General features: G+C 38.3%; 2 protein-coding genes across 8 annotated transcripts in view; both read right to left on the bottom strand.

Moving 5' to 3' along the window:
• CPNE1 (copine 1) overlaps positions 1–24,792 on the bottom strand; it is a 53,181-nt gene extending 28,389 nt beyond the window's left edge. For 2 of the 7 annotated variants that reach the window (XM_081011903.1, XM_081011897.1), the window contains exon 1: positions 24,665–24,792. The gene's annotated coding sequence lies outside the window, so the exon portion shown is untranslated. Of the gene's footprint in view, positions 1–17,351; positions 17,494–21,467; positions 21,555–24,275; positions 24,405–24,664 lie in introns of those variants that run through there. The other 5 variants (XM_081011899.1, XM_081011898.1, XM_081011901.1 and 2 more) reach the window with 5 other exon arrangements.
• RBM12 (RNA binding motif protein 12) lies at positions 13,227–17,472 on the bottom strand (the record flags this gene model as incomplete). Its single annotated transcript, XM_081011896.1, has 1 exon — positions 13,227–17,472. One exon carries the CDS (start codon positions 17,470–17,472, stop codon positions 14,830–14,832), a length of 2,643 nt encoding a protein of 880 aa, XP_080868022.1. The 3' UTR covers positions 13,227–14,829.
• Positions 24,793–25,312: the final 520 nt, after the last annotated feature.

Here is a 25,312-nt window from a genome sequence, read left to right as displayed (position 1 = left end):
GCATTCAGACAAGTAATACTGATCTTTTTACTGAAAAAGTCTAATAAGGAGAAATATGTAAACAATTACTGTGTAAGGTAAGGTCTAAACCCAAAATGAGTGACGCCACCCATGGATTCAACAGTGGTCAAGCTAACAAATTCTTTCAAATGCTCATTCTAACTAGTCAAATGGTACAATAATGAGACACAGATGCCTTTTATAATCATATTTCTCTCTGCTGTTAAACTATGAATCTACCCCAAATAGTTTCTTAATCTGCATTTCAGACAGGTGCTAAGAGTTTACAAGAGAAAGGAGCTAAGAACACTAATTTACAAGGTAAAATATACAATGGGTGGCAAACCTGAAAGCAGGGTGCAATGTGGCAGAGAAACCAACAGCTAGCTATCACATAACATAGCCTAATCTACACTATTTGCTACTCTCATCTCATTCGACTGCATCAAAGGATAAATGCTCTAGTTTGTTACACTCTTTGAACTCTGCATGTGACACATATGCCAAGAAGTTGTCTGACTGATACTCCTCGATGAATTCACCATATTTCCTTTCTACAGCTGAACAGTGCCAAGATTTAGTTTCCACAAATGCTTACTAGGTAAGGTCTAAACCCGGGCCAGAGTTTCTAACCTAAACCTTTGAACAGGGATTTTTATGCATCATAACCCTAACTGACTGAATAGCAGGTTAGTTTCTTTTCTAGAAGATAGGAAATTGAAACAAGTGCCATCATGGAGCAATATATCTTTTGTTTACTCCCATTTAGTAATGTTAAGTCAGATCACATATATGCAGTGCTTTTTTTCCTATATATAAAAAAATGTTTAGGGGTACTCTCATTTTCCTACTCATATTGAAATACTGCCCCCCAATGAGGTCAAAGTTAGATTCACAAAATGTTTAGGGGTATACATACCCCTGCGTACCCCCAGAAAAAGGCACTGCATATATGCATGAGGTTTCAGGTACTTCTTGGCAAAGAGCCAATAAGATGTTATATGTTATTTCCATTTTCTAGACCTTTTGAATATAATAGTGTCACTAGACTTTATAATGTAATTTATACAGCAAAAGCCATTTCTTTGTGCCTCTTTGTTAAGTTCATTCTTTCAGAATGGGCATACGAATCTTCCCTACTACACTACCGACACATCAGTCTGGTCAATTAATTATATTTTAGAATCAATAGAGAATCATGAATTTGGGTGCTCATCTTAAATTGTTTCTATTTTCATTTTCGTATATTTTTGATAAGGCAAAGCTAAGATGATTTGGCCAGAGACTGTGTTGTACTGGTTACATCTTATACTTGTACTATTTTTTAGCTTCTAATAACTTTTGACCACAGAAATGGCCTGCTGATATTCTAGTAAATCGCTTTCCTGTCTACTTAAAATTGAAAACTGTGTAGTTGGAATAATTATCAATAATTCTCAACAGATGGACATTATTTTGCATTTCTCAGTCAGAAGCACTGCTTGCTTTTTGTTCATCAGCTTAATCCAGACTGTTCAGAATGTTCCTTCTGCATTTTGGTTTGTATTTGATGCATTTCTCATACTTATACCCATTTTCCAGATGTGAAAAAAGGAAAGCAGTAGTAAGCAATAATGTGACATGTATCTCAGCATCATTGGATCACCACAGTACTTAATTGAAGCGGTGGAAGAAATTGCTCAAGAGAATAGCACAGCAGTGAAAATGTTCAAAGATCAATTTATGTAGCAGCAGTTCACTTCTTGTTTCACTACACTGATGGTTTTATTTAGATTTCTACTGCACTCTCTAAACAAATCCCCAGGGTCACAATATGCACAGAATATGGATAGCAGCATTGTTCAGTGAATCAATACACAATGCTGTGTTATTTAGTCTGCTGCACTCAACAGGTGATTTCCTTCTATGAGGAAGGTGGATTCTATAGAAATGGGGCAACAGAGCAGGCAGGTAACTAGGTGAATAACCCAAACCCCTATCCTTTTCTTTACCCACAGACGCTATAATGCTATGCCTATATTTGAGGTTATCTACCACACTTTGATTAGCTTAAGAATTCAAAGACTTGCTGTGTGAGCTTTAGATGCTTAAATGAAGCATCTCACATCCCACCCCCTGACCTATCCCAAAACACTACCCACAACATACATACTTCATTTAGCGCTGCAGAAAGAATCAACTGCACCATTCTAATCCCTCCCCCCAGTCACAGAATCATAGAATTGTAGAGTTGGAAATGGCCCCGAGGATCATCCAGTCCAAGTCCCCTGTAATGCAGGAATATGCAAACCTGCAACCTTGGTGTTATTAGCACCACACTCTAACCAACTGAGCAATCCTTTATATGTGAGCACTTACCAGCAAGTACATTGCTGCAGATTATGGTATTGCAAGATGAAAAACCTTACTTGGTTGAACCATCATTTACTGCTTCCAATGTATCATAGAATCATACTGTTGGGAACCTGAGGATCATCTAGTCCAACCCCTACAATGCAGGAATCGTTTTCAATTACCCAGGCCACTGCATACTACAATCTCTACTAATCCATTCCTAATTCTCAAACCTCATTAAGGTTATAGATTGTGGCTTGAGTTTTACTGAGAGTAGACCCATTGAAATTAATGGGCATGTTAGCCATGTTTATTATTTCAACAGGTCTACTCTGGGTGGAATGAGCATCTTTAGTGGCTTTCTACGCTCCCCCCACCCCCACAACTGCCAATACGGCAAGTTTATGGTGTCATGAACCACTTACTTCCTTTGCCATGAGCTTGTTGAATGCTAAGGAACTTTGATTGTATGAAAGGGGTTTTTAAAAGAAGTTTTCCACTAAGTTTTCTTAACTCTTACCGCCTAAGCTTTCCAGATCAGTAACTCCCTGATCTGTAGTTTGCAGTTTCATACAGTTGAGTTAAGCTGACCAGAACTTCATGTACTACTTAAGATCAAGAAATGCTATTATTTTCTAACACTTCCTAGCCTGGGTTTATTCCTTAAGTGATATAATCATCACACAATAAACTAAGTTGAATTCCATATTTCACTTGCGTTTTTCAATGTTGCTGTCTCATTTTAGATTCTCCGATTTGTTGCCGCACATGTAAACAAATGTTGCTCAAATTTCATTTTCAAAAACCAGTTTAGCACAATGCTAAACTATTCAGACTTTCTAAAAAGCTGGTCTTACAAGCCACAATATTGGTAGGTAACTATTATATTTGCTAACTAGAAGGGGTGGGAAGAGATTTGTGGCTAGTATACAACCTAGTTCAGCAATGTTTTCATTGCCTTCATAGCTTTGGCATGAATGTAACTTAAGTTAAGAGTCTCTCATCTGCAAAATAGTTCTTTAGTTAAGTAGAAATGTATTGAGTCTCTGATGAATTACATTTTCACTTGTGAGTGGTCTTTCTATTTTAAACATGTCTTAAACATGTCTGTTTAAGCTATCTACTTAATAATGTCTTTGAATTCACTTGACAAGGTCTTTTTTTTCATTCCTACTTTTCTAGTGTGTGTGGGGGGGTGCCTTTTTCACTTTTAATACTGCTGTTATTACTGGGCTCCTTCAACCTGCCTATATAGTGTAATATTATTAGCATTTCATGTTTGCAATATATTGTAGATACAAATTTTGGAACTTCTGTCCCATCGCAGCAGGCTGTGTGTGCAACCTGATGCAAATGCTCATTCAGATGGAAGCAAGACATTGCTATCCACATTTCATGTTTCTGATTTCAGGATGCTCATTGGTGTCTGCATCGCAGTGTCGATGAGAACACACATCCATGCTGCTAATCTCATTCAACACTTAATACGACGGCTGAACTGAAATCCGTTTCCTCCTCTCATTTTCTGTTATTCTCATTCTCGCACAGCGACTTCAGTGTTTCATCCAAAAATGGCACTTCATAGGGTATGTATGTTTGAGTGTATTTGCTTTAGAAGTACAATACCCTGTATTATTCAAGAAGCTGAAGCAGTGGAACCGTGATGGGAGATTTCACCTCAATGACAGGCTTCTCTGCTTTCCAGATACAGACCACTCTTTCACAGACCAGGTAAAACATATAGATCACTTTTGTTTAGAAGCATGCAACTAGCCTTCCATATGGGAAATTTGTCAGAGGTTACATTGAAGAGGAAGCTGAATGTTTATTACTTCAAAGTTCAGTTTACAGAGATGCTTATTAGCTGCACAGTCAATGCATCTGGCCATGCATATTGCTCATCTGGCCATTTCCCTCACTACAGCTGGGGATACAATAGGAAATGATGCTCCATCTCTCATTGCAGTTATGAACGATGGACAATGGGCAATGTTCTCCTGCATTATTATTGATTCCAAAGTGCCCGACAGGCAAAACAGTGTGACTATTTGAAAAAAATAACAAACTGCTTTGTGCTGCATATACAAACCCCAGCTGTGCCTTCAGAAAAGAATCTGAAATCTGTTTTAATCTCCTTCTTGACTTGGACTCAGAAGGTTTTATTTTACAATTAATCCTCTAAATGCCTATTGTTTGAGCAGTTTCAAATCCCAGCATACCCATGACTCTTCATGAATTTAGGCACGGTAGCAGACGTTTAATCAAAAACTGTAGTGTGAACACATTGAGGGACAGCCCAATTGCAGAATCAGCTTTGCAACATTGGCAGCAATAGTTAAGACTACAAATAATTTCCATAAGCAGGATACTCTTGCTTTATAGTTCTACTAAATGGGCATATTTATCCAAACTCTATACACATCTAACAACCACGAATATAGGCTAAGCTTATGCCTGTGCAAATCCAGTGACATCTGGTTAGTCAGTCTCCTCCATGAGAACAAGTTTTCTACTACGCTTAAAGGAGTAATCCCTGTGCCTATCACTGCTGCATTTACATTTTTCTGCTGCTATTTAGCAGTAAGGATTTCGAATTAGAACATACAGCATTAGTTATTCTTGCTCCAGATTCAAAGCTGTGCAACTAGTGGTAGAAATGGATCCCCTTGTAGAGTTATAGAGTAGAAGGCTGAATTAATTTTTCATCAACTCCTGCTAAGGTGTTCTGAGGAGGTCATATATTTAGAAGAATACATAAAAATCAATCACCAGAGTAACTATGGATAATGCAGCACAGAGTGCAATCTGACAATTAAAATACTACTACGCTGAATAAAAACACCAAGCTTAAATGCCAAGGACTCCTTTGTAGGAGACGCTATGGCTGTAGGTGAAAGAAGCAAATACCAACATAAACCAGTCTTCTCTGAGTATGTTATACATACCCAAACATACAGCTACACATAGCAAATATGTTTATGCAAAAACGTTCAGTTTGGATGTCATTTCTACTTTTCCTCCATCCCAACCTACCTTGATATTGCAATACTACTTTTTTAAGTTTACTGTATCCTTCCTTGCAACACATTACTGACAATACTTGTAGCATTTTACTTCCAAGTAATATATGATTTCAATAAGGATATTGCCACAAGCCAAACCACCTTAATGTACATTTAAAACAGTTTACGCACAAACCTAAAAATGTGTGTATGATGGGGCATATAGAGTGGAACACACATTTGCAACCAGGCAAGTGAAACAGCTGCCAAGTCATCTGTCACCTGCTCTGTATTCTCTGAAAGGCTACCAGCAGAGAATGCAAACTAGCTAGTTTCTGTCCTGTAATCCCACAGAAACCAATAAGCCAGTGGTTCCCATGCTTTCCCCCACATGGGCCATTTGGAAATTGCTGAAGGTCTTGGAGGACCACTTACCAACTTTTCTGTTGGTTGTGGTAATTGTATTGCATTATGATATATGCTGCATGATTTTAATTGTATTTTAATTGCATCTTTGATTTTACATATTGTATTACAATTTGATTTCCATAGAATGTAATAAATAAAAGAAGCAATTAAAATACAATTAAAGATCAGTATGACTATTTAATGAAATGGATGTGCAGACCCCCACATTCAACCACAAATCCACAAACACACTGTGGACCACCTGAATGAAGCTCAGTCCCCAGGTGAATTTGGGAATCCCTGCAATAAGCCATTATAGATGCAGTTTCATTATCTCAGTGAAACCTTCAGTTCCCATTTGTGATGATGATCAGCATATCCTCTTCCCTAACTATAGAGAAAACAGCCGCTCAACTTAGAACCTTATTTGTTATTTACTGTTTGAAAGTTGGGGGATTTTGCAAGCCTCCTCTAGCTGAAAACCGACCAAACGCCAGGATGTATTATTGTTTAGTGTATTTCCCACTATTTCTCATTGTGTATGCTTAGTTCATTCTTTAGCCACTTGTTTCTTTCCAGCACCAGATCTATACTGCAAGTACTACATGGTAAATTTGTTACAAAGACAACACTGGTAATGGTTCATGGTTGTCTTTAAGATACCATTTTAACAAAACCTGAGTCTTGTAACTCACCTGTCATCGACTGGCAATCAATGTCTAATCTTCACCTTTTAGAAGTTACTGTATTGAATGCCTGGAAACATCATAAGCTTGGATACAAAGCAGCTTCTGTAGGCAGCATGAAATGCTTCTGCATACATGTGAGGAAATTCAATGGCCACCTCTCAGTTCCATTAGAAAAATCATGCATTGGTTAAATAAAAAACTCTCCCTACTAAGCAAGTGCATAATTTGCATATAGTTATTGTTAGCATTTCCCTTTGGAGTAGCTCTATCAGGAAAATCTATAATTTATAATTTTTATTTATTGAATTTGTATACCACCCTTCAACTGGAGATCACAGAGTGCACCAGTGAAGCTAAGCAAGAGTGAATCCAGTTACTGGGTGGGTAGGCAGAAGGCTGCTACTTAAGCTGCTCTGAGCCTTCATTCGAAAGAAGAATTCCTAACAGCCAGCCCTGCACAGAAATGAAACAAAAGAATCCTCAATTCTTAGCAGCACCAAATTTTAGGTGGTTAACTTTGAGTGAATAATTTTTCCAGTGTTGACTGCACATTCCTTATTACATGGAAATGTGTTCTCTGGTTTTGTCTAATTTGAATTTCTACCAAATTTGAGATTATGCAGAACTCTTCCCTACTGAATTTCAGGTTCTTGACAGACTTTCCTGTTTCAGCAGGCACTTTATTTATTTATTATTCTTATTTCATAAAATGTATACCTGTATGCCAGGGGGGAAACTCTCAAAGCAGTGGTTTTCAAGTAGTTTCTTACTGCTATTATGAATTTTAATCATCCTTATCCTTTTTTAAAAAAGTACACCACTTAAGACATTCTAAATATTAAGTGAAAGATAAATGACATAAAAATAAATAAATAAACCTCTTAGATGAAGATAGTATTTAGGTTTACAAGAGGTATCCAACAAATATAAGGAATGTTGAAGAAAAGAAATGCACAATAATGATGGGAGGGGCAGACTATTCTTTGTTCCTGGTGCATTTCAAAATCTATTTTTTCAAGGGATGTAGTCTTTACAATGACCTTAAGGTAGCTGGTACTGCTCATCCACACAATGACCACAATTTTTTCTGCACTAGTATTAAATCCGCAAAGTTCAAATCTATCATAGTATCTGTTCTTTAGGAGATTTGACACTTGTACTGTCTTGTGATGGAGTGAGAAATATTTTTGGTCATCATCACTGAGTGGGTAAGCAGAGCCAACTGTCTTATAGCTTATAGACCTTTGAGGTGGTTTAGGAATACTACCATGAGGGCCACATGAGTCATAGATATGAACAAAACACTTTGCTAGAACCCTGAGAGCTAATCCAAGCAAATTAAATGCACCGACTGCCAATCAACCATGTAGCTAGACATTTTACCTACCTTAACGTGATGTATATTAAATGTGATGTTATTCTCTGGATTCTTTAGCATCACAACCGTATTCTTGATAGGCCAGTGTCAAAATACCACCATTTTCCAGTGATAGAGCCAACAGACAAAGGATGACTGACAACACTGAAGTTTTCAATCTATACAGCATATTTTCTAGTATTCTATAGTCAAAGTTTAGATTCTAATTATGTTGTCCATAGTAATAACCAGATCCAATACACAACACTAGACCTACAGTTTAACAGTAAAGAATGCAAGAAAAAAATGTCTGAATAATCCAACCAAAAAAGGATAGTTCTCCCAAGGGCCATGCATGCACCTTAAATTAAGCATCGCATTACTTGTATGCAAAGTTTCACTGTTCTGAAAACTTTAACAAGGTTCTATAGCAAGGGTTTCTGAACTGTGGTGTGCAAGCTTCACCCAGGTGATCCATAGCATGTCCACAATAAATATTCATTTGAACTTTATCTTTTCATTTCTCATATAGTATTACAATTTTATTCTCTGGAATACAAGTTGTAATACAATTAAATACAAGTAAAAATCACACAGCATCTGCAAGTGCATGACAATTGCTACAACAGGAAGAAAAATAACTAAGTGGTCTGCCAACCAATTTTCAAGTGGCCCATAGGGGGAAAAAGTTTGGGAACAACTACTCTGGAATTAATCTATATGTATTTGAGAAATATCTGTTAACTACACCTAAACAAGTTTAAGAGAAAGGATCATTCAGCAAATCCTGGTTTAAAAGGTAGAGCACACTCATATTGAACCTGCAAACTAATGTTCTGCTGCACCATCGTAACCAATTTTAGCACAAAAGTATCTGTCTCTCACATATGACACATTCAGTTTTTGGTGGAAGGCCCATGTATTAATAAACTTGTGAGCTAAACCATCTAAGTGCTGAATACATTTAAACTTGTTCTGAGTAAAAGAAGTACAAGTCAGAAGAAAGGAAAAACAACAATTTTCTAAACTTGTTGCAAGTAACTATTTCACCAAACACTGTACTGCAAAGGCCAAAGCTAGCTAACCTAAAAATCTCAAAATCCACAGAAAGGACCTGAAATCAAAAGAAAGGCTGCCCGAAAATTGCCGCAATTGTAGCTTGAGTACCTGCAACCTATCACTTTTCATATGCTCAGGCACATTTTGCAATAAACTTTATTGCCACCAATTAGAACTTAAGTCTTGAACCAAAAATAATAGTTAACAACAGGGGACAGTTGTGCACACACACCTAAGCTACAACAGAATTTTGTTGGACCTATGAGAGACCCACATTCAAACCCCCACTAAGCCATGAAGATCACTGTGTAAATCCTTGGACAGTCACTATTCTTCATAAAGGCAGCTGTGAAGATATACTGGGAGAGACACATGTCCTTGGCCACACACACAACAAATAAAAAAATAAAGCTGCCTGTATACAAGTCTGCATAAATACATAAAACCACGATTTACATGAAGACTTTGAATATAAAGTCCAGGTCTCTAGGTATCATGGACAGAGATTAAGTGCATGGGCGATAAATAAAGAGAAGCAGAAGCAAGCAAAATTAAGCTGTGTAATTTAGACAGGCTGCAGGAATTTTCTTCTTTTAATGCAGAATTTTGCTTTTAAAAAAATACAAACACAAAGCCAAGTTCCTCGCACAAGTAATAATGCTATGTAGAATAGAAACACCAAAATAAAGCATTTTTCAATACGAGAAATTATCACAATTTCAGAAATCTGGCAGTGTCCCTTCCATATGCTCTTTACAATCAATCACTTATGCAGTGTAAGGACTAATGTCTTATGCATTGGCAGACCAACAACAGATCAAAAACAAATTTCTGTATGCTGCAAGTCAGCAGTGTTTTCCTCTCACTTTAATGAGTGGATGCTTATTTGCCAAAATCCCACATGCAGTCCCTAAAAAGTGGCCTGCCAGCAAGCTGATGCCACAGATACTGCAGCCTCAACATCTCTTCTGCCTCTGTGTTGCTGGCTGAATGAATTTGGCACAAGCACTTCCAGCTGCTGACCCCTATTTAGTGTACTGAACTCAATACTGCCTACAATGCTGTTAATGCCACACCTTCTCTGGAACGCAATTCCTTTCGGCATTATACAGGTCCCTTTGCTGTACTATTTTTGGTGCCTGCTAAAAACTTCTTCGTTGAGGCAGTATTTATTCTTTGTTGTAATATTATATATTTTATGTAAACTTCTTAGAGGTGCTTACAATTAAACATGATATAAATTGTTAAATAAAACAGAAATCTGGTTAAATAAAAAATACACAGAAACCTGCTTATGTGCATAGGTTTCCTTAACTGAATCACCAAGTGGTAGCTTTATTTTCTAACACAATACCTGATATATTTTTTAAAAAATTGGGAGTGCTTGGTTTTAACACAACAACGTCTTCTAACAGAAATTATTTTAAGTCATTATAAATAGTTGTTTAACAGTAAAGTGTCATAACAATGGGCACCATCATGTTTGGTGTCCTCTGCTTCTCAAAAGCCACTAGCTCACTTAAATGGCTCTACTGTTTGCTCCTCTTTATAAATCAATATTGCATCACATCTCAAAACGTCTATCTTCCATAAAGGCTTCTCACCCAAAGACAAAATGCCTAAATGTGTGCAGCTGAACACAAAAAAATATTCCTTCCACCTTTATCTCTCTTCTATACGTTTTTCTTCTTTCTCGTAGTTAGAATTTAGTAAGTAGGCTCCTCATGGTGAATAACTGTGTGGTATTGATTTAATAAAGTGCCGTATACTCTGGCAGTGTACTATTAGGTGTTTTTCCTGAACGCTGCTTCAAACACTCTAAAGCAGAAAGGCAGTTTATAAAATTCTAATCAAAATCTAGAAAACTGGGTTATAGAATCATAGAATTGTAGTTGGAAGGTACCCCAAGGGTCATCTAGTCCAACCTCCTGCAATGCAGGAATCTCAGTTAAAGCATCCATAGCAGATGGCCACTCAACCTTTGCTTAAAAACCTCCAAGGAAGGAGGGTCCACAACCTCCCGAGGGAGACCGTTCCACCGTCGAACAGCTCTTACTGTGTGGTTTTTCCTGATGTTTAGTTGGAATCTCCTTTCTTGTAACTTGAAGCCATTGGTTCATATAGATGTATATTAATTTCATACTCTTAGAGAACATCAGCTACATGTTGAGAAACAAGACTCACTATGCCTTCTACAATATTGCTCCTTAAATAACGTTAGCAGAGCAAAAAATATAATTAAATCCATCTAATGCTCCCCAATGTGAGCTAAAGGCTAGCAAAGTTAGGGGCTAGCTAAGTGGTTCTATCAATTTATTCCATCAATTGGACATCACCACTCACAGCACCCTATCCCCATTAGTCATCCACTGAATCTCCAAAAGCAGGGGCACCCACAGTAGGGTCTCTAAAGATCTCAAGGAATTTAGATATTCGCACAGAATCAGACGCCCTTCAGAAGCCCCAATTCTGAACTTTCAATCAAGACTAGTACTTTACTTGTACTCAATGGCTTGGATCCAAAGATATTTCCTAAAAGCAGAAAGGCACTTCCATTTGTACAAGGCAGCCTCTCAATCTGTACCCATTTTCTTCTGTAGTCACATGCCCCATCAAACAGTGTTCAAAAGGACCCTTGACCTTCAGGAACAGCTTTTCAGGGGAAACAGAGGATTGATGTGTGGAAGATGAGCCAAGAAAACCCCATTGTGCGAGCAGAGTTCCACTCATTTTCTCTCAGGATCCAACCAACTGAATTAAAATTAAAACATAATATATACTGGCAGGATAAGTTCCAAGCAGCTATTTCAAGTGAAGTTTGGACATCCTACATACAACACTATGCAGTATGGATGTCAACAGCAAAGATAACTGTAGAAAGGCGAATTATGCCCAAGAGGCACTGCAGCAGGCACACTAGGTGAAACTGGTGTTTCATTTAACAGATGCCACTGGGACCTCCAATATTAAAGACAAATCTAACTGGAATCTGAAAGACATATTGCTTGTATTTCTCTGGCCTTTCATCTCTAAACAAATATTATTTAGCTACTCCAATGAGGGTGACAATCTGTTGTACACTGGAAATCATACTGCAAATATAATCTTATACATAATTACCTAAGAATAAGTCCCATTGAACTCAATGGGACTGACTTCTGAGTAAATAGGCATAAGATTGCACTGTAAAAGTTTTCTTAGATAAAATAAGCAAAATTTAGCTGTTTGTTCTACTCATTGAGTTGGAATAAAAAGGGACTCTAGTATGGGAAGAATAAATGTCTGTTAATGCAAGGTGGGTCCTATGGTGTCTTGTAACTCCCTCCTCCATATACATAAAGATCCTCTAATCCTGGAGTGGGTGAGACAGCACATTCTGTAAGTGGTTTCTAGGATCCAATCCACCTTGCAGAATTTTCCAGGAAAACATTGTCTTCTCGTCAAAACTTTAACACAAGCTCCCAAATTAATTTCAGCTTGTACACCACTAAGAAAACCCCTACAATAACATCACATGAATTTTCCAGTATCTGATGTGTATACTGAGGTGTTAAAGTGTCAATATAGCCACTGACCAGAGGACATGATTAATTGGACAGTATATAAACACCAAATATAAATATTAAGCTTTGAGTATAGCTTTTGCAAGATCAGCTGCAATTTTAAAAACTTCAGACAAATATATCCTCTCATTTTAAAGAAGATTTACTAGTGCACTATTTTTTAAATTTTTAATCAGTATACAGGATATGAATCAGATGGGATTTCAGACACCATCTGCATAACAATCTGAAGAAACACGTCTACAAGAATTTCCTAGTACCCTGCTGTATTTTCTAGAATATTTGCAGAAGTATCCTAACAATCCCACTTCAAAGTGAAACGAAGCGTTCAAAACCATTAAGTGACAGAGGACTAAAAACCACCAGTTTAATTGAAGTTAACATCAACAAAAGCAATGCTAGGATTTTTCAATATTTAAGTATGGTTACCAATTCATCTACATACTACTTTCAAAATTCAACCAATTCTTGAAATAAAACATTGGGCTAAATCCAAAGGTTCCATTCCACTCATTAAAGGGATGCCCATCCATGGAAATAGTCATCAGTGATTGAAAGAAGTCATTTCATTCATGAAACAGAACCTTTCAGTTCAACCTCATGATTTTACTTTTCAGGATTTGTATTCCTGCAGTCATACCCGTATGATTGCAAACTAGTTGGCAATTAGAGAACAAACTTTAAAAATAGAAGTAGAAAATGCTCATTCCCTATTCAGGCCATTTCCTCAAAATGTAATATTTTTATTGACCGTTCAATAAAAGAAGTCTGCTGTTGAAACACACCAGACAATTAAAAATAGATAGCAAGAAACTTCAGAAAGACAGTTTTATTAACAGGAGGCTTAGTAATTTTAACAGTGTAGTACAATCATGTCATTTTTCAGGAATGCACCATCTCTGTTCCTGTCAAAACAGTTTCAAATCCATGAATTACAAAATTTGTAATACAGCCACCACTTCATTGCAACACTTTCACACAATCCTTGAATTACTGTACTGCAAAATCCTCTCATGATGCAGCAATTCAGCATGTTTTTTCATTCACCTAACACACTGGATGACTAGAATAGAATGGTTGCCGCTTGCATGTCTACATTATGCCAGGCTGTGCACTTCGGATGTTCCATCATACACAACTCAAATGGACACTGTTTCCCTTTAACTGGGATCAGAATAGCTTAAAATGTTTTTTAAATATACAATGATTTGCAAGTGTTTTTTCAGGCAACTTGTTGAATCTAATCATGGACAGTCTTTGATTTGCATCTTCCCTCTTTCATAAGAGAGTTCTACCAAGAAAGTGACAATTCTACACAGAATTTGAACAATGTAATCTATTGGAAAGACTTTAAGAACTCAATTTGTGACGGGAGACATTTCAATGCTTTAATATATTAAGTGATCATAGCAATAATTCACAAGATTTCATGGAATCATAGTAACACAAATGATTGCTAACATTAACACTTTGCATCAGTCCCTTATGTTCACTTAATAAACCAAGAGATTTCAGAAGGGTGTGGTTCAAAAATATACACAACATACAGAGTGTACAAAAACCAAGTGATGAGGATCCTATCCCAACTGTAACATACAATCCTAACAAATCCATCTAATCAAACAGTTATACTTTCAAATTGTGGCATGGTATGGCACCTCCATGTATTCAATATTAAGCATACAGTAAAGATGCAGAGTAATAAATGAAGGTATCTGCACTTGTGGCAAAAGCCTTATTCTATACAGTCAGTTGAAATATGAACTAAAATTATTCCACAAAAGCTGGAATTTTACAGATTGTTCTGTTTATGTATAGGAAAACTGCCTATATGTTTCTCAATGTACATAATTTCACTGTCCATACACCAAGAATCTTTGAAAAAATAAGGTACATAAACAATCTGTGTATACTTAGACTTTATTCAGTTGCAATGTTAAACTCGGGACTTTTAAGCAAAATAACCCCCAAAAAACAAAAAAAACTTTGACCTGTGTAAACAAAGAAATTCAGCCAGCTTTTAACCAACTCTAGAAAGAGCTACTTCCTATTTTACAATAGCTTGCAACAGCACCCACTAAGAGATCACTAACTTCACCAAGACAGTTTTCCTCATCCAAGATTTCAAAAAACAAAAACAAAAACACAATCTAGACTCCTTGATAAACATTGCATGGTTAATTTAGCATTAGCAAACTTTTTCTACTGATGAGAATCCTTCTTTATGTATCTGTACTGGTAGAACAACTGCACATTTCCTCTTGCAGTGATTGCTCTGTAAACAATTAAACCAGTCAAATCAAAACAAATGGAAAGTTTAAACAATTTATAGGTTCTAACCTGGAGCTACTATAAAACAGTCTGAATGCATAAATCACAGCACTAATATCTATTCTACAAACATTTTATATTACCAGCTACCCTAGAACAAGTTTGACTTTTCTTGAGCCTATTGGCCTGTCATTCAGATCAACAACAGCTGCCATTGCTTCATCACGAGATTCAAATGCAACCATTGCTTCACCTGTTGGCATGCCCTTTTCATTGTATTTTAAGCACACTGAACCTGGGATTACTTGGTAACCATAGAAGAAATCCAAAATTTCATCCACTGATACAGTAAAGGGCATATTCTGAACTTTAATGACAGTTGGCCCTGGCTTTCCAGAGCCAGCTCCAAACCCAGGTGGCCCAGCAATATGCAAGTTTCCAGGTCCAGGTCCAAACCCTGGAGGTCCACTTAAATGTCCAAGCGCACCACCAAGACCTGGAGGTCCACTACCAAAGTTAGGAGGAACAGTTAAATTACCAGGCCCATTTCCAAAGTTCTGAGGACCTCCTGTGAAACCTGATGGCCCAGTTAAATTGCTAGGCCCACCTCCAAAACCCGGAACATCAATTCCTGAACCAGGCAGACCAGGCAGGCCACTATTTCCAATAGAAGGCATCCCTGGCCTTGAATCACCAAAGCCACCTCCTATTCCTGGAGGTGGAAGAGGGGGGCCAAATGCATTAGACCCACTGAAATTGCTGGGAAAATGAAAAGGAGGACCACTGTTTGCATCTTTGGGGCTATTACCTATGAAAGAATGTTTATCCCCACCAGCATTCTGCACTCCTGGCATTAGTGCACTCCCTTGCAATGGCATTTTCAACATTTTTTTCCCCTGGGAGGGAGGATTTCTCTCAATTTCTCTCATTTCTTCAAGGGAAATCACTCTTAGCACAACATCTCTCCCATTTAGTTTCTTTCGATGCAGGCGCTCTGATTTACGAGCATCTTCTTCAGCTTTGAATTGGACCAGTGCTTGTCCTAAACCTTGCCCATTACTATCAACAAGAATTTGTATAGAGTTCTCTTCCACTGCCAGTCCCTCTAGAAACTGAAGGATTTCCATTTTAGTAATGTTGTAGGGGATATTGGATATATGTGCACAGAGTTTAGAAGGGCCAGTCTCCCCTTCAGTATTCATAATGATCTCACGCTGATCATAGTTGAAGTTCTGCAGTCTTTTCCGAATCATTTCTATCTTTTCTAACATAGCTTTTTTTGTTATGGGATGTACTTGAATGAAACGATTTCCAATGTACTGCTTATGATGACATAAAGCTGCTTTGTAGTCAGTTTCATTTCTGAACTCAACAAAACCTTCACCAAGTGCTTTCCCATTGGGTCCATAAGCTATGTAAATACTGTCTTCCACAATATCCAGCTTTTTAAAGAAATCTATTACATGCTTGTTCTCAGATTCAAAAGGAAGTCCTTTTAAATAAACACAGAAGCCCTGGTCATGTGGTGATCTGGATCTGGATCTTTTCTGACCATTAGGTGATTTAGACATAGAGAGAGACTGAGGAGAAGGATGATTTTGTCCAGAAGGACCCATGGTTTGCTTGAATGTTATATGGCCTCCTGCAGACACCCACTGTCTCTCTGTTGCAGGACCAACTTCGACATAGCGCTGAATCATCAGCATCCTGTTTCGCTTCAAGGCTTCAAATGTATCTTGAGGAGAACAAAACTTAACTAATCCATTTCCATTATTTCGTCCTACATGATCTTTCAGTATATGCACTGCATCCACACGAAGTCCATGAAAAAAGTCTTTCACGTCAGATTCTGTTGCCGAGAATGGCATTCCATGCACACTGACATACAGATCATCTGGATTGATAGGAAGTGATTTCACACCACTTTGAGAATTGATCTGAATAGGATTTATGGGACTCATAAACATTGGATTCAAGTTAGTGCTCAGATTCATGGCTGTTCCAGATCCATTCATTCCTGTAGGCAAAGGTGCTACAGGTGGGGGGTTCATTGGAGGCATTCCTGATAAAGGAGGCAGAGGGGTCATAGGTGGCACAGGAGGTACAGGAGGTATTGGGGGAACTGGGGGAACAGGAGGCAGTGTAGGTACTGGAGGTGGGACAGGGATGGGAGGAATGGAAGGCATTGGGGGCAATGATGGCAGAGCTGGAATTGGAGGTATTGGTGGAGGTGGTACTGTGTTCATTGAGGATGCTGTACTAGGTATGGTGGAACTAAAGGTGGGACTTCCAAAAGTAGCACCAATATTAGGAGGAGCAGTTCCCATACTGGCAGTGGAGAATGTTGGTATGTTTTTGTTGCTTTCATGAACTGAAGTAGCTGCAGTAACTACACTAGGAGAGGGACTGTTAAAGTTAGGTACTGTCGTAGGAAGAGTCACCCTGCTACTTATTCCAGAACTAGGTGGAGGCCCAGACCTGCTAGCATTTGCTGGTGGCATATCTAGATTTGCTGTTTCAAAGCGCCTGCGACTGAGTTCAATCATATTCTGCATTTCAGTTTTACTGCTCAGCAACAGTGTTACTTTGGACCCTTTAATGGTACCACCTGTGCGCATCATACCCAGCCTTGCATCTTCATCAGTGGCAAAGACGATGAAAGCCTCACCCAGCTCACCCCCTACAATATGCACGCCCCCATCAGGAATGGTCAATCCAGAGAAGAAGTGGCGAATGTCCATAGTCCCCGCCACAATTGGGAGACCTTGTAAGCGGATGACCACAGCCATGCTGCGCTGAAACACACACACCTGCAGATGAGAAAAGGCAACGGCTAGGTCAGACTATTTAAGACACCATATGCTTAACCTAGATACTTATGTTTAAAAGCTCCTGCAGATCTTAAATCAATTTACAATTTGTGATCTCTATTCATGCAGCTTTCTCTACAAGGTACTTTTAAAGCACAATTGCATCAAAGCTTTCCAGTAAATTGCAATATGGAATGTTAAAGGCTGTTGACAAGAACACAGTCAAAAACTGGAACCAAGACAAATCCTTCTGGAGAACACCAGCTTCAGATATGACAATCCAAAAGCAAACTTCTTGCATTAAGCTCATTTAGAGCAAGGCTGGAATATTTTAGGCTCCTGTGCACCAACGAACTTTTTATTTTTAAAACACTTATCTTATGTCACAATCTTATACTTCAGTCCCACACAGGAATGCATAACTACTTCAAAATTCCTATACATCACATTGCTTGGTATCTAGAGACATGAAATCTCTCCAGCCTATTCCTTGCTCCTCACTTTTGTTTTTTTTTTAAAGAATCTCCTCCTACTCTGCAGCTTTCACAAAGCCATTAATTCCTTTATACAAGCAAGCCAATACTTGGTTTGGTGTTTGGATGGAAAACTCTAGAATTACCAGGCACTGCAAGATGTATTTTAGAAGTCAGATAGGAACCAGTAATACACCTCTCCTGCACCCTGCATTTGATTATGTTGCTGTTCCAGATAATGCCACTCTGAAATAGCTACATAGTACTGTTAAAAGCCTTCCTAAATTAAAAAAAGGACTGGCATCTCTAGGAAAAATAATGTGATAAAGGAAATAGTATTTAAAATGTTCATGATTTCTTTTTTTAAAAAACAACCCTTTTTTTGTTAAAAGAAAATGCTTTTAAAACCATTCATCAGCTTGCTAACATGAAGGGATAAAAGCTTACATAATTGCTTTTGAAGTATCATAAAATTTTCAATAAATTGGCTTTGATTTAGTTTAAGCTCATCAGAAGAACCTTCCTTTTTCCTTATGGTTGCAGAGAGAACTATAAAATGAACTTTAGCTGAAACAACCAAGTAGCCAGTAGCCAGAAGTATGAAAAATAAATGCTCCAACGGTCCCATGTTGCCTGGGATTTACAATCACATTTTCCCATTACTAAACAAATCAGGAAACCAGCTTATGCCACCAGAATACTGGAAGCAAATTTCATTTAAACTTTTTTTCAATATATCTATGCTAGATCAAAGAGGCAACGTTCAAAGTCATCCACTAATAATGCTAAATCTCATGAAGATACAGAGAGTACTTCACATTCATCCTAATGTCTAAGTGCTGGAAGGGCTATTGATGTACTGGATACTGTACATCATATTTGGTGAAAATGTGATGTCACAGTCTTTCTGAAGTTCATTTAGTTCCTGGTAGAAATAATTATAATTATAATAGTTATTGTTTTATTTAAACCCTTCCCTTCAGGCTGATAACAGTGGTTTTGTGTTGTAATATATTTTGTCCAGTTTTACAATGTTGCTTATATTTACTGTAGTAAGTACTCTTAATTAAAGAGTTTTCGTTTAAAATAAAACAGGTTTGAAATCTGCAGTGTCACCTTTAAGATGTTATGACAGTCACAGATACAAATTACTATGCAATAGATTTGCAAATGAGAAATAGGAAAAGGCTTTTAAAAAGTTTATTAATCCCTAATTTAAAAGCATAAGAAAATGTAGATTATTCAAATGCAAGCAAACAATTTAGTACAAGTTAAAGCAAGCATTCAAAACTAGTACAACATATTAGCGGAAGATGCTGTATTGTTTTTAATATTCAGTTGGAAGCCACCCAGAATGGCTGGGGAAACCCAGCCAGATGGGCGGGGTATAAACTATTATTATTATTATTATTATTATTATTTGGACAGCAACATCTACAAAACATTTATTCTGCAGAAGTGTTATAATCATAACCTAAGCAGCAAAATCAAAAGAGTGAATACAGTAGAATACAGACCTCAGCACATCATAAAAAGGCTAAAACATTTTTGTTAAAAGATCGAATAAGCTGTAAACCATGTTATATAATATTGAGGGTGTCTATGACTGGAATCTTTGCACAGAGGCTCAAGTTCTATTAATATCTTCAACTGGTTTTTGAAGAACATTCAATTTTGCATGTTCAAGACCCACCACAAATATACAGTGGTACCTTGGTTTAAGAACAGCTTAGTTTATGAACAACTTGGATTAAGAATGCTGCATACCCAGAAGTAGGTGTTTTGGTTTGTGAACTGCTTCCTGTTGAGTGTGTTCCATTTGTAAATTGAGGCCCCCGCTGCTATGGGAAAGCACGCCTTGGTTTAAGAACACTTTGGTTTAAGAACGGACTTCCGGATTAAGTCCATAAATCAAGGTGTATTGTCTGAAGATACCTTGTTGCATACCTTATTACCACAGTTATTCAACTGGTGCTCCAGGATCTAAAGCAGACTGCAACAGCAGAACTACTGCCAAACAAATGTGGTCTGTGGAAGTGGTCTGAATGCAAGTTGGGGGCGTAAAAGAGTAGGCTTATGTACGCTCCGATGTGTGCAGGCACCAGGAATGCAACCCTGCGCAAATAGGACAAAGCCTGTATGATGAAAATTAAGTATAAATGCCCAAACACATGTCTGCACTTTAGACTGGTCCTTGGTCTGAAAAAAGTAGAAGCCTCCTAATCTGACCTACATAAGTATTTCACTTGCACTATGTGCACCAAAATTCTGATCTTACACAAAAACAGGGACATGCTTTCAATCATCACAAGTAAGCAATAGTATTGTTTACAGCCAAATCTTTCTCTGCAAGCATAAGGAGTTTTGAGATAAACCAGTCCAGATATATACATTCTATTAATCAAAACTATTAAGTCTGTCTTAGGAACCTGCTGAAATATTGAGACACCAAAGTCTTGTTCCATACTTCATCACCAGAAATGTCACTGGTAGACCATAGGAACAGGGCCTTTTCTGACAATGTGCAAATATTTTGGAACGTCATTTTGAGAGATGTCTACTTGGCTCCATCTTTATTTGTTTTCATGTGGGTAGTTCACAAAGCTTTTGTCTTTTATACTTACCAAAAAGCTATGCTGGGCTGTTTATTTTATACCAAACTGTAGTTACTGATGTTTTAGATTTAATAGCTGCTTTGATTATATTTTAGATGGAGAGAAGGATAAAAATATTTGAAACTAAATTATTAATCTTTGGGCCATTATCTCAAAGAATGCATTTCTTCCATAATGTCATAAAGCTGCCTAACATGGCCTTCCATTTTAAATAATTCATTCATCTGGAGATACTTATTAAAAAATACAAGACACAAATGTTTGCACAGCCATTTAACAACAGTTCATAAATGTTACATAGAAGACTGAGCAGCAAAATAGTACAGTTCTCCAGAAAACAACAGGCTGTAGATATAACCATCATGGTATATGTAAAGAATGTATTTTGGGGGGCACGGATATATAAAAATCTGACTTTGCAAATATATAGCTAACACTGATGTGCATCACAAAATGTATTAATTATTTCAGACTAAACACCAAAGAGCTACAATTATAATAAAAATGTATTCAAACACCAAATGCAAATTAAAGACTTAGCTGCCAAGCTTCAGCTAGGAGAGTAGAACTCACCTGGGTTATGTTTGTTTTTAAACCTACACGACTAGACAATTTGGATAACTAACCAAAACTTGCTATACAGAAGAGTTAATGGTGTTTTAAAAACCACATAACCCTAAAAAGACCTCAATCTTAAAGAATTCTACCCACAGAAAGTTTTACCAAAAAAATCACAACTTGAGGCCAACAAGGGGGGGGGGGGACCTCCATATATTTTTGGTGATTTAAACTTTTTAAAGTAACTCATGTACTGGCTCTATCTTCCTGAGTACTTTGAATTATCCAAGCGTGTTCAGTAAGCATAAAGACATCTTCAGTATCTTACCTGCCAAGAGAGGTGTGTTTTTTTTCCTTAACAAGTAGTAGAAGCCAAGGCAATCCTGTGGGCAACCAATTAAAACCAACTTTTAGACTGAAATAAAGAATAAATGGAGGCAAAAATCAATGCAAGCAACACATAACTAAAAGTTAGCAGTCCACAATGTGCTGTGTATTATGACAGTCTGGGACAATGTCCATCATAAGGCACTCGAATACATGGGAACCACAAGTTTGAGAGTGCATGAAATATACATTCCTTGGTCTTTTCCACAGCTTCACACATTTTGATAGCAACAATTACTTTTATTTTAAAACAAAAAATATTCAACATGAGAATGAATACAAACAAAAAGCCAGAACACATTCATTAAAGAAATTAACTTTGCATTCTCTCTTCGGATAGCTGATTTGTCTCATTTCATAAAGAGGGCTAGTTTATTTTTCCTGATCAAGAAAACTAGAATAGTTTTCTAATGCTACAACTTCTCACCCAATTAAGAAGTACTTTAAATAAACCAAAACACAACATCCTTTCAAAGTCATTTCACATTTGCTGAAGCCAAATCAGACTGCAAATACCTTACAATACGCTTCCTCCTATTTCTTTAACCTTGCTTATTTTAAAGCTGCAGAATCAAAATACAATCCAACATAAATTGCAAACAGGACAATCTTCTTCTCAAAGCACAGGACCAAACAGTATTTCACAATCATTGTGTCCAACGTTCAGCAAGTTTATATACACTAGTACTTAAACACACACAACCCTAATGTAATCTGGAAATCCTGATCTGCAGATCCTGAAAATATTTTCCATTTAAAGAAAGGAAACAAAAACGAATACTGAATTCCACACATCTCATGAATGGCTTGACAGGCAGTTCTATGAACAGGTGATATCTGTAATTATGCCTTATTTAAAGAAAACCGTATATTTGCTGACCACAGGAAATAACAATTAATCGAAACAAAGACTTTCAAGGAACAAATCAATATCAGCACCACAAAACTTAAACAGTGTGAATTCCCGCATAAAATCTGAAGTAAAACACCTGTCTGAACAGCAAAACCCAAGAACTCATTCACTACCTGACCTTATAAACTATTTACAATTCAAGATTAGGACATATGTTAATTCATGTGAGAATTATTCAGCACAAGCCAAACTTCAGCATCTGAAATCTTTCAATTATCCTGGTGACAATTTTTTGTACAATTCGAGAGATCGCCATTTTTCATTTCTAAATAGCTTAATAATGTTCCACATGGTCATTTCACTGCAAAATATAAATGCTAACATATTTTTCTCCAACCAGTTCCCAGTGCATATTTCTATTCAACAAAAGGCTCTGCCATCATGCTCAGTTTTTCCCATAACTATTTTCTGTGGTTTATGCCACATGCATAATTCCAAGCAAGCATGTTCAGAAATCAAAAACCTTTTCAAAAAAAGCATACTACCAGATATGCTGAGATATTCTGTCATATTAATTTATCCCTGGTCTTAATGACTCCTTCATGCCCAATGAATACTCTTTGTATGTTGCCCCTGAGTTCCGAAATATACACCAAAATCCTATAGAACCTATGATAAGCTTCTTTTTTACTCATGAGGTAAGCAGAACATTCCTAAGTACAAAGTAACTTTCCAACACCAAGCATTTTCTTGGAGCTTTGTTTCAAACAAACAGTATTAAAAATGTATGATTACTATGCTTATCAGTAGCTGGGGAAGGGGAAGGGAAAGTGTGCTGGAATAAAGGGATTCACAACTGAAGACTCAAAGTCAACACAAAACTAAAGCCAGTATTTCCTAATAATCAAAATACATAAGAACAAATACTTTTTTAAAAATGAAAAGCCTTTTTATAGCATCTTAATAGTTTGTACCTATATGTAAGTTTAGCTGTTCTATTGTCAATTGGCAAATTTAATTCCTATCACCTTCCTTTATCTTTGGCTAATAATCATCAATTACTTTACCTACTTACAGCAGCCCTATTGTTTAAAAAGCAAATAGCCTTCCATTTATGTCCCTCAGAGGAAATAAAGAAACTAGGAAAATACAGCAAACAATGAAGCTCTCTTTCATGAAGTCAAATTTCGGAACGATAAATTAATTTTGTATACAAATGATATCCTTATCGCTCTATAACATATGAATTTGTTATATAACCTGATGAGCACGCCCATGTCAGTGAAGATATGAAACAGATCCACCCCAGGAGTCCTAAAGAACAACCATAAACTCTGAAGTCATCCTCCAGAACCAAATGTTTCTTAAAACCTTTTTAGCCAACTTAAAACAGCGACACCGGGTTTCACATGTAAGGTATCATTTCATGCCGCGAATTTAAATTTTTGTTAACCACGAAGGGCCCAGAAATTTCACAGAGCGCAGTTAACCAAAATAACAACCAGTGGTGTGTGTACCTGGAGACCACCCCACCAAAACAAAACCGTGAAAACAGGACGCTAGATCTCAATCGAAAGCTATCGAAAATTCATCACGGCGTTGTTCACACTGAGTCCAGTACCACTTCGAATCTGCACAAGGACGAGTCTTTATTTGACTTGGACGCCAGAGAATCCGGCGTACTGCGGCAGCTTTTGGTCGATGCAAAAAAAATAAGGGGGAAAAAATCCCCGCAGCTCAGGCCATTTTGTTTTACACTACCGAGTTCGCTTCCATTCGCCCCCGTCATCCCCTACAATGGGAGCGCCTGCACCGCCCTAAGACCCGGCCCCGGGGATGCTCCCAGGGAAGCCCGGCTTAGTCAGGCCACTTATGAAGGGAGCCGCCGATACTCACCTACCCCCAAAAGAAACGGGGGTCACAAACCCACGGGGCGCATAGGCGGCTCTTCCACTACCCCGAACCAGCACCGTCGCCCAGGCGCAGCCAAGCAACCCTGCGCACCAGGCCCAAAATGCCTTAGCGAGGCTAAATGCCTGACCAACCTACAGACCCCACGCGAGAGTTACAGGCCAAGGCCTTGAGGAGCCAACGAGGCTCCGGAGCGCGGCCCTCACCCCCCGCTCCCTTCAGGCCTCGTTCCCGCCCTCCCGCCCTTTGTGCAAGCTGAGGTGGGAGGGGAACACGCTCCCCCTCGCAGCCGAGCCGGACAAGCCCGGCTTTCCCCACCTATTATTATTCCCCGGCGAGCCGGAGGCGCCGCCAGGGAAGTGCTAAGTTCTTACCGAGGGGCCTGTACGGGAAAAAAGTGGGTTAGAAAGGAAACTAACTCGCCACTCAGGCCCCGCTCCCCGCGCTGAGCCCCAGCGCCAGCGACCGAGCAGCGCCACAAAATGGCCGCCCGCCTGCACCGCCTCCGGGCCGTCTGCGGCGAGGAGAGGAGGGTGTGGCCTGCGGTAGGCGGCGCCGCGAGAGCGTGTGTGGCGAAGGCAAGCGGAGCGACCGAGGGGGATCGTCCCTGGTGAGGGAAAAGCGCGGGCGCATCTTCGAGGTGGCCTGTGGTACCTTCGCAGTCTTCGCACATTTGGTGCGGCGAAAGCTTTCAGGTGGTCAAAGCCACTCCGCCAAAGACAACAGAAACGTAATCAGCAGTAGCCGAAAGGGGGTGGGGTGGGGAAAGTTTTGTAAACATTAGGACCGACCTGCCATGAAATACAATAGGTGCCAATACTTCTGTCACATTTCCATGTGATCAAACCCAAATATATACAACATAAAAACAGAGAAAAAGCAGTCCCGTGCATGCTTAGCCGGCAGTAAGTTCCGCTGAGCTTCACAGGGGTTACTCACAATGGTGTTCAGAATCGCAGCCCCATTCACTTATAGCTGCAAGGAGGGTGCTAATGTCTTCCTGCTTCTGTTTATCTTCTTCT

The sequence above is a fragment of the Podarcis pityusensis genome (assembly GCF_964106645.2).
Source record: "Podarcis pityusensis genome assembly, chromosome: 6".
Lineage (NCBI taxonomy): Eukaryota > Metazoa > Chordata > Lepidosauria > Squamata > Lacertidae > Podarcis > Podarcis pityusensis.
This window is presented reverse-complemented; position numbering and strand designations above follow the sequence as displayed.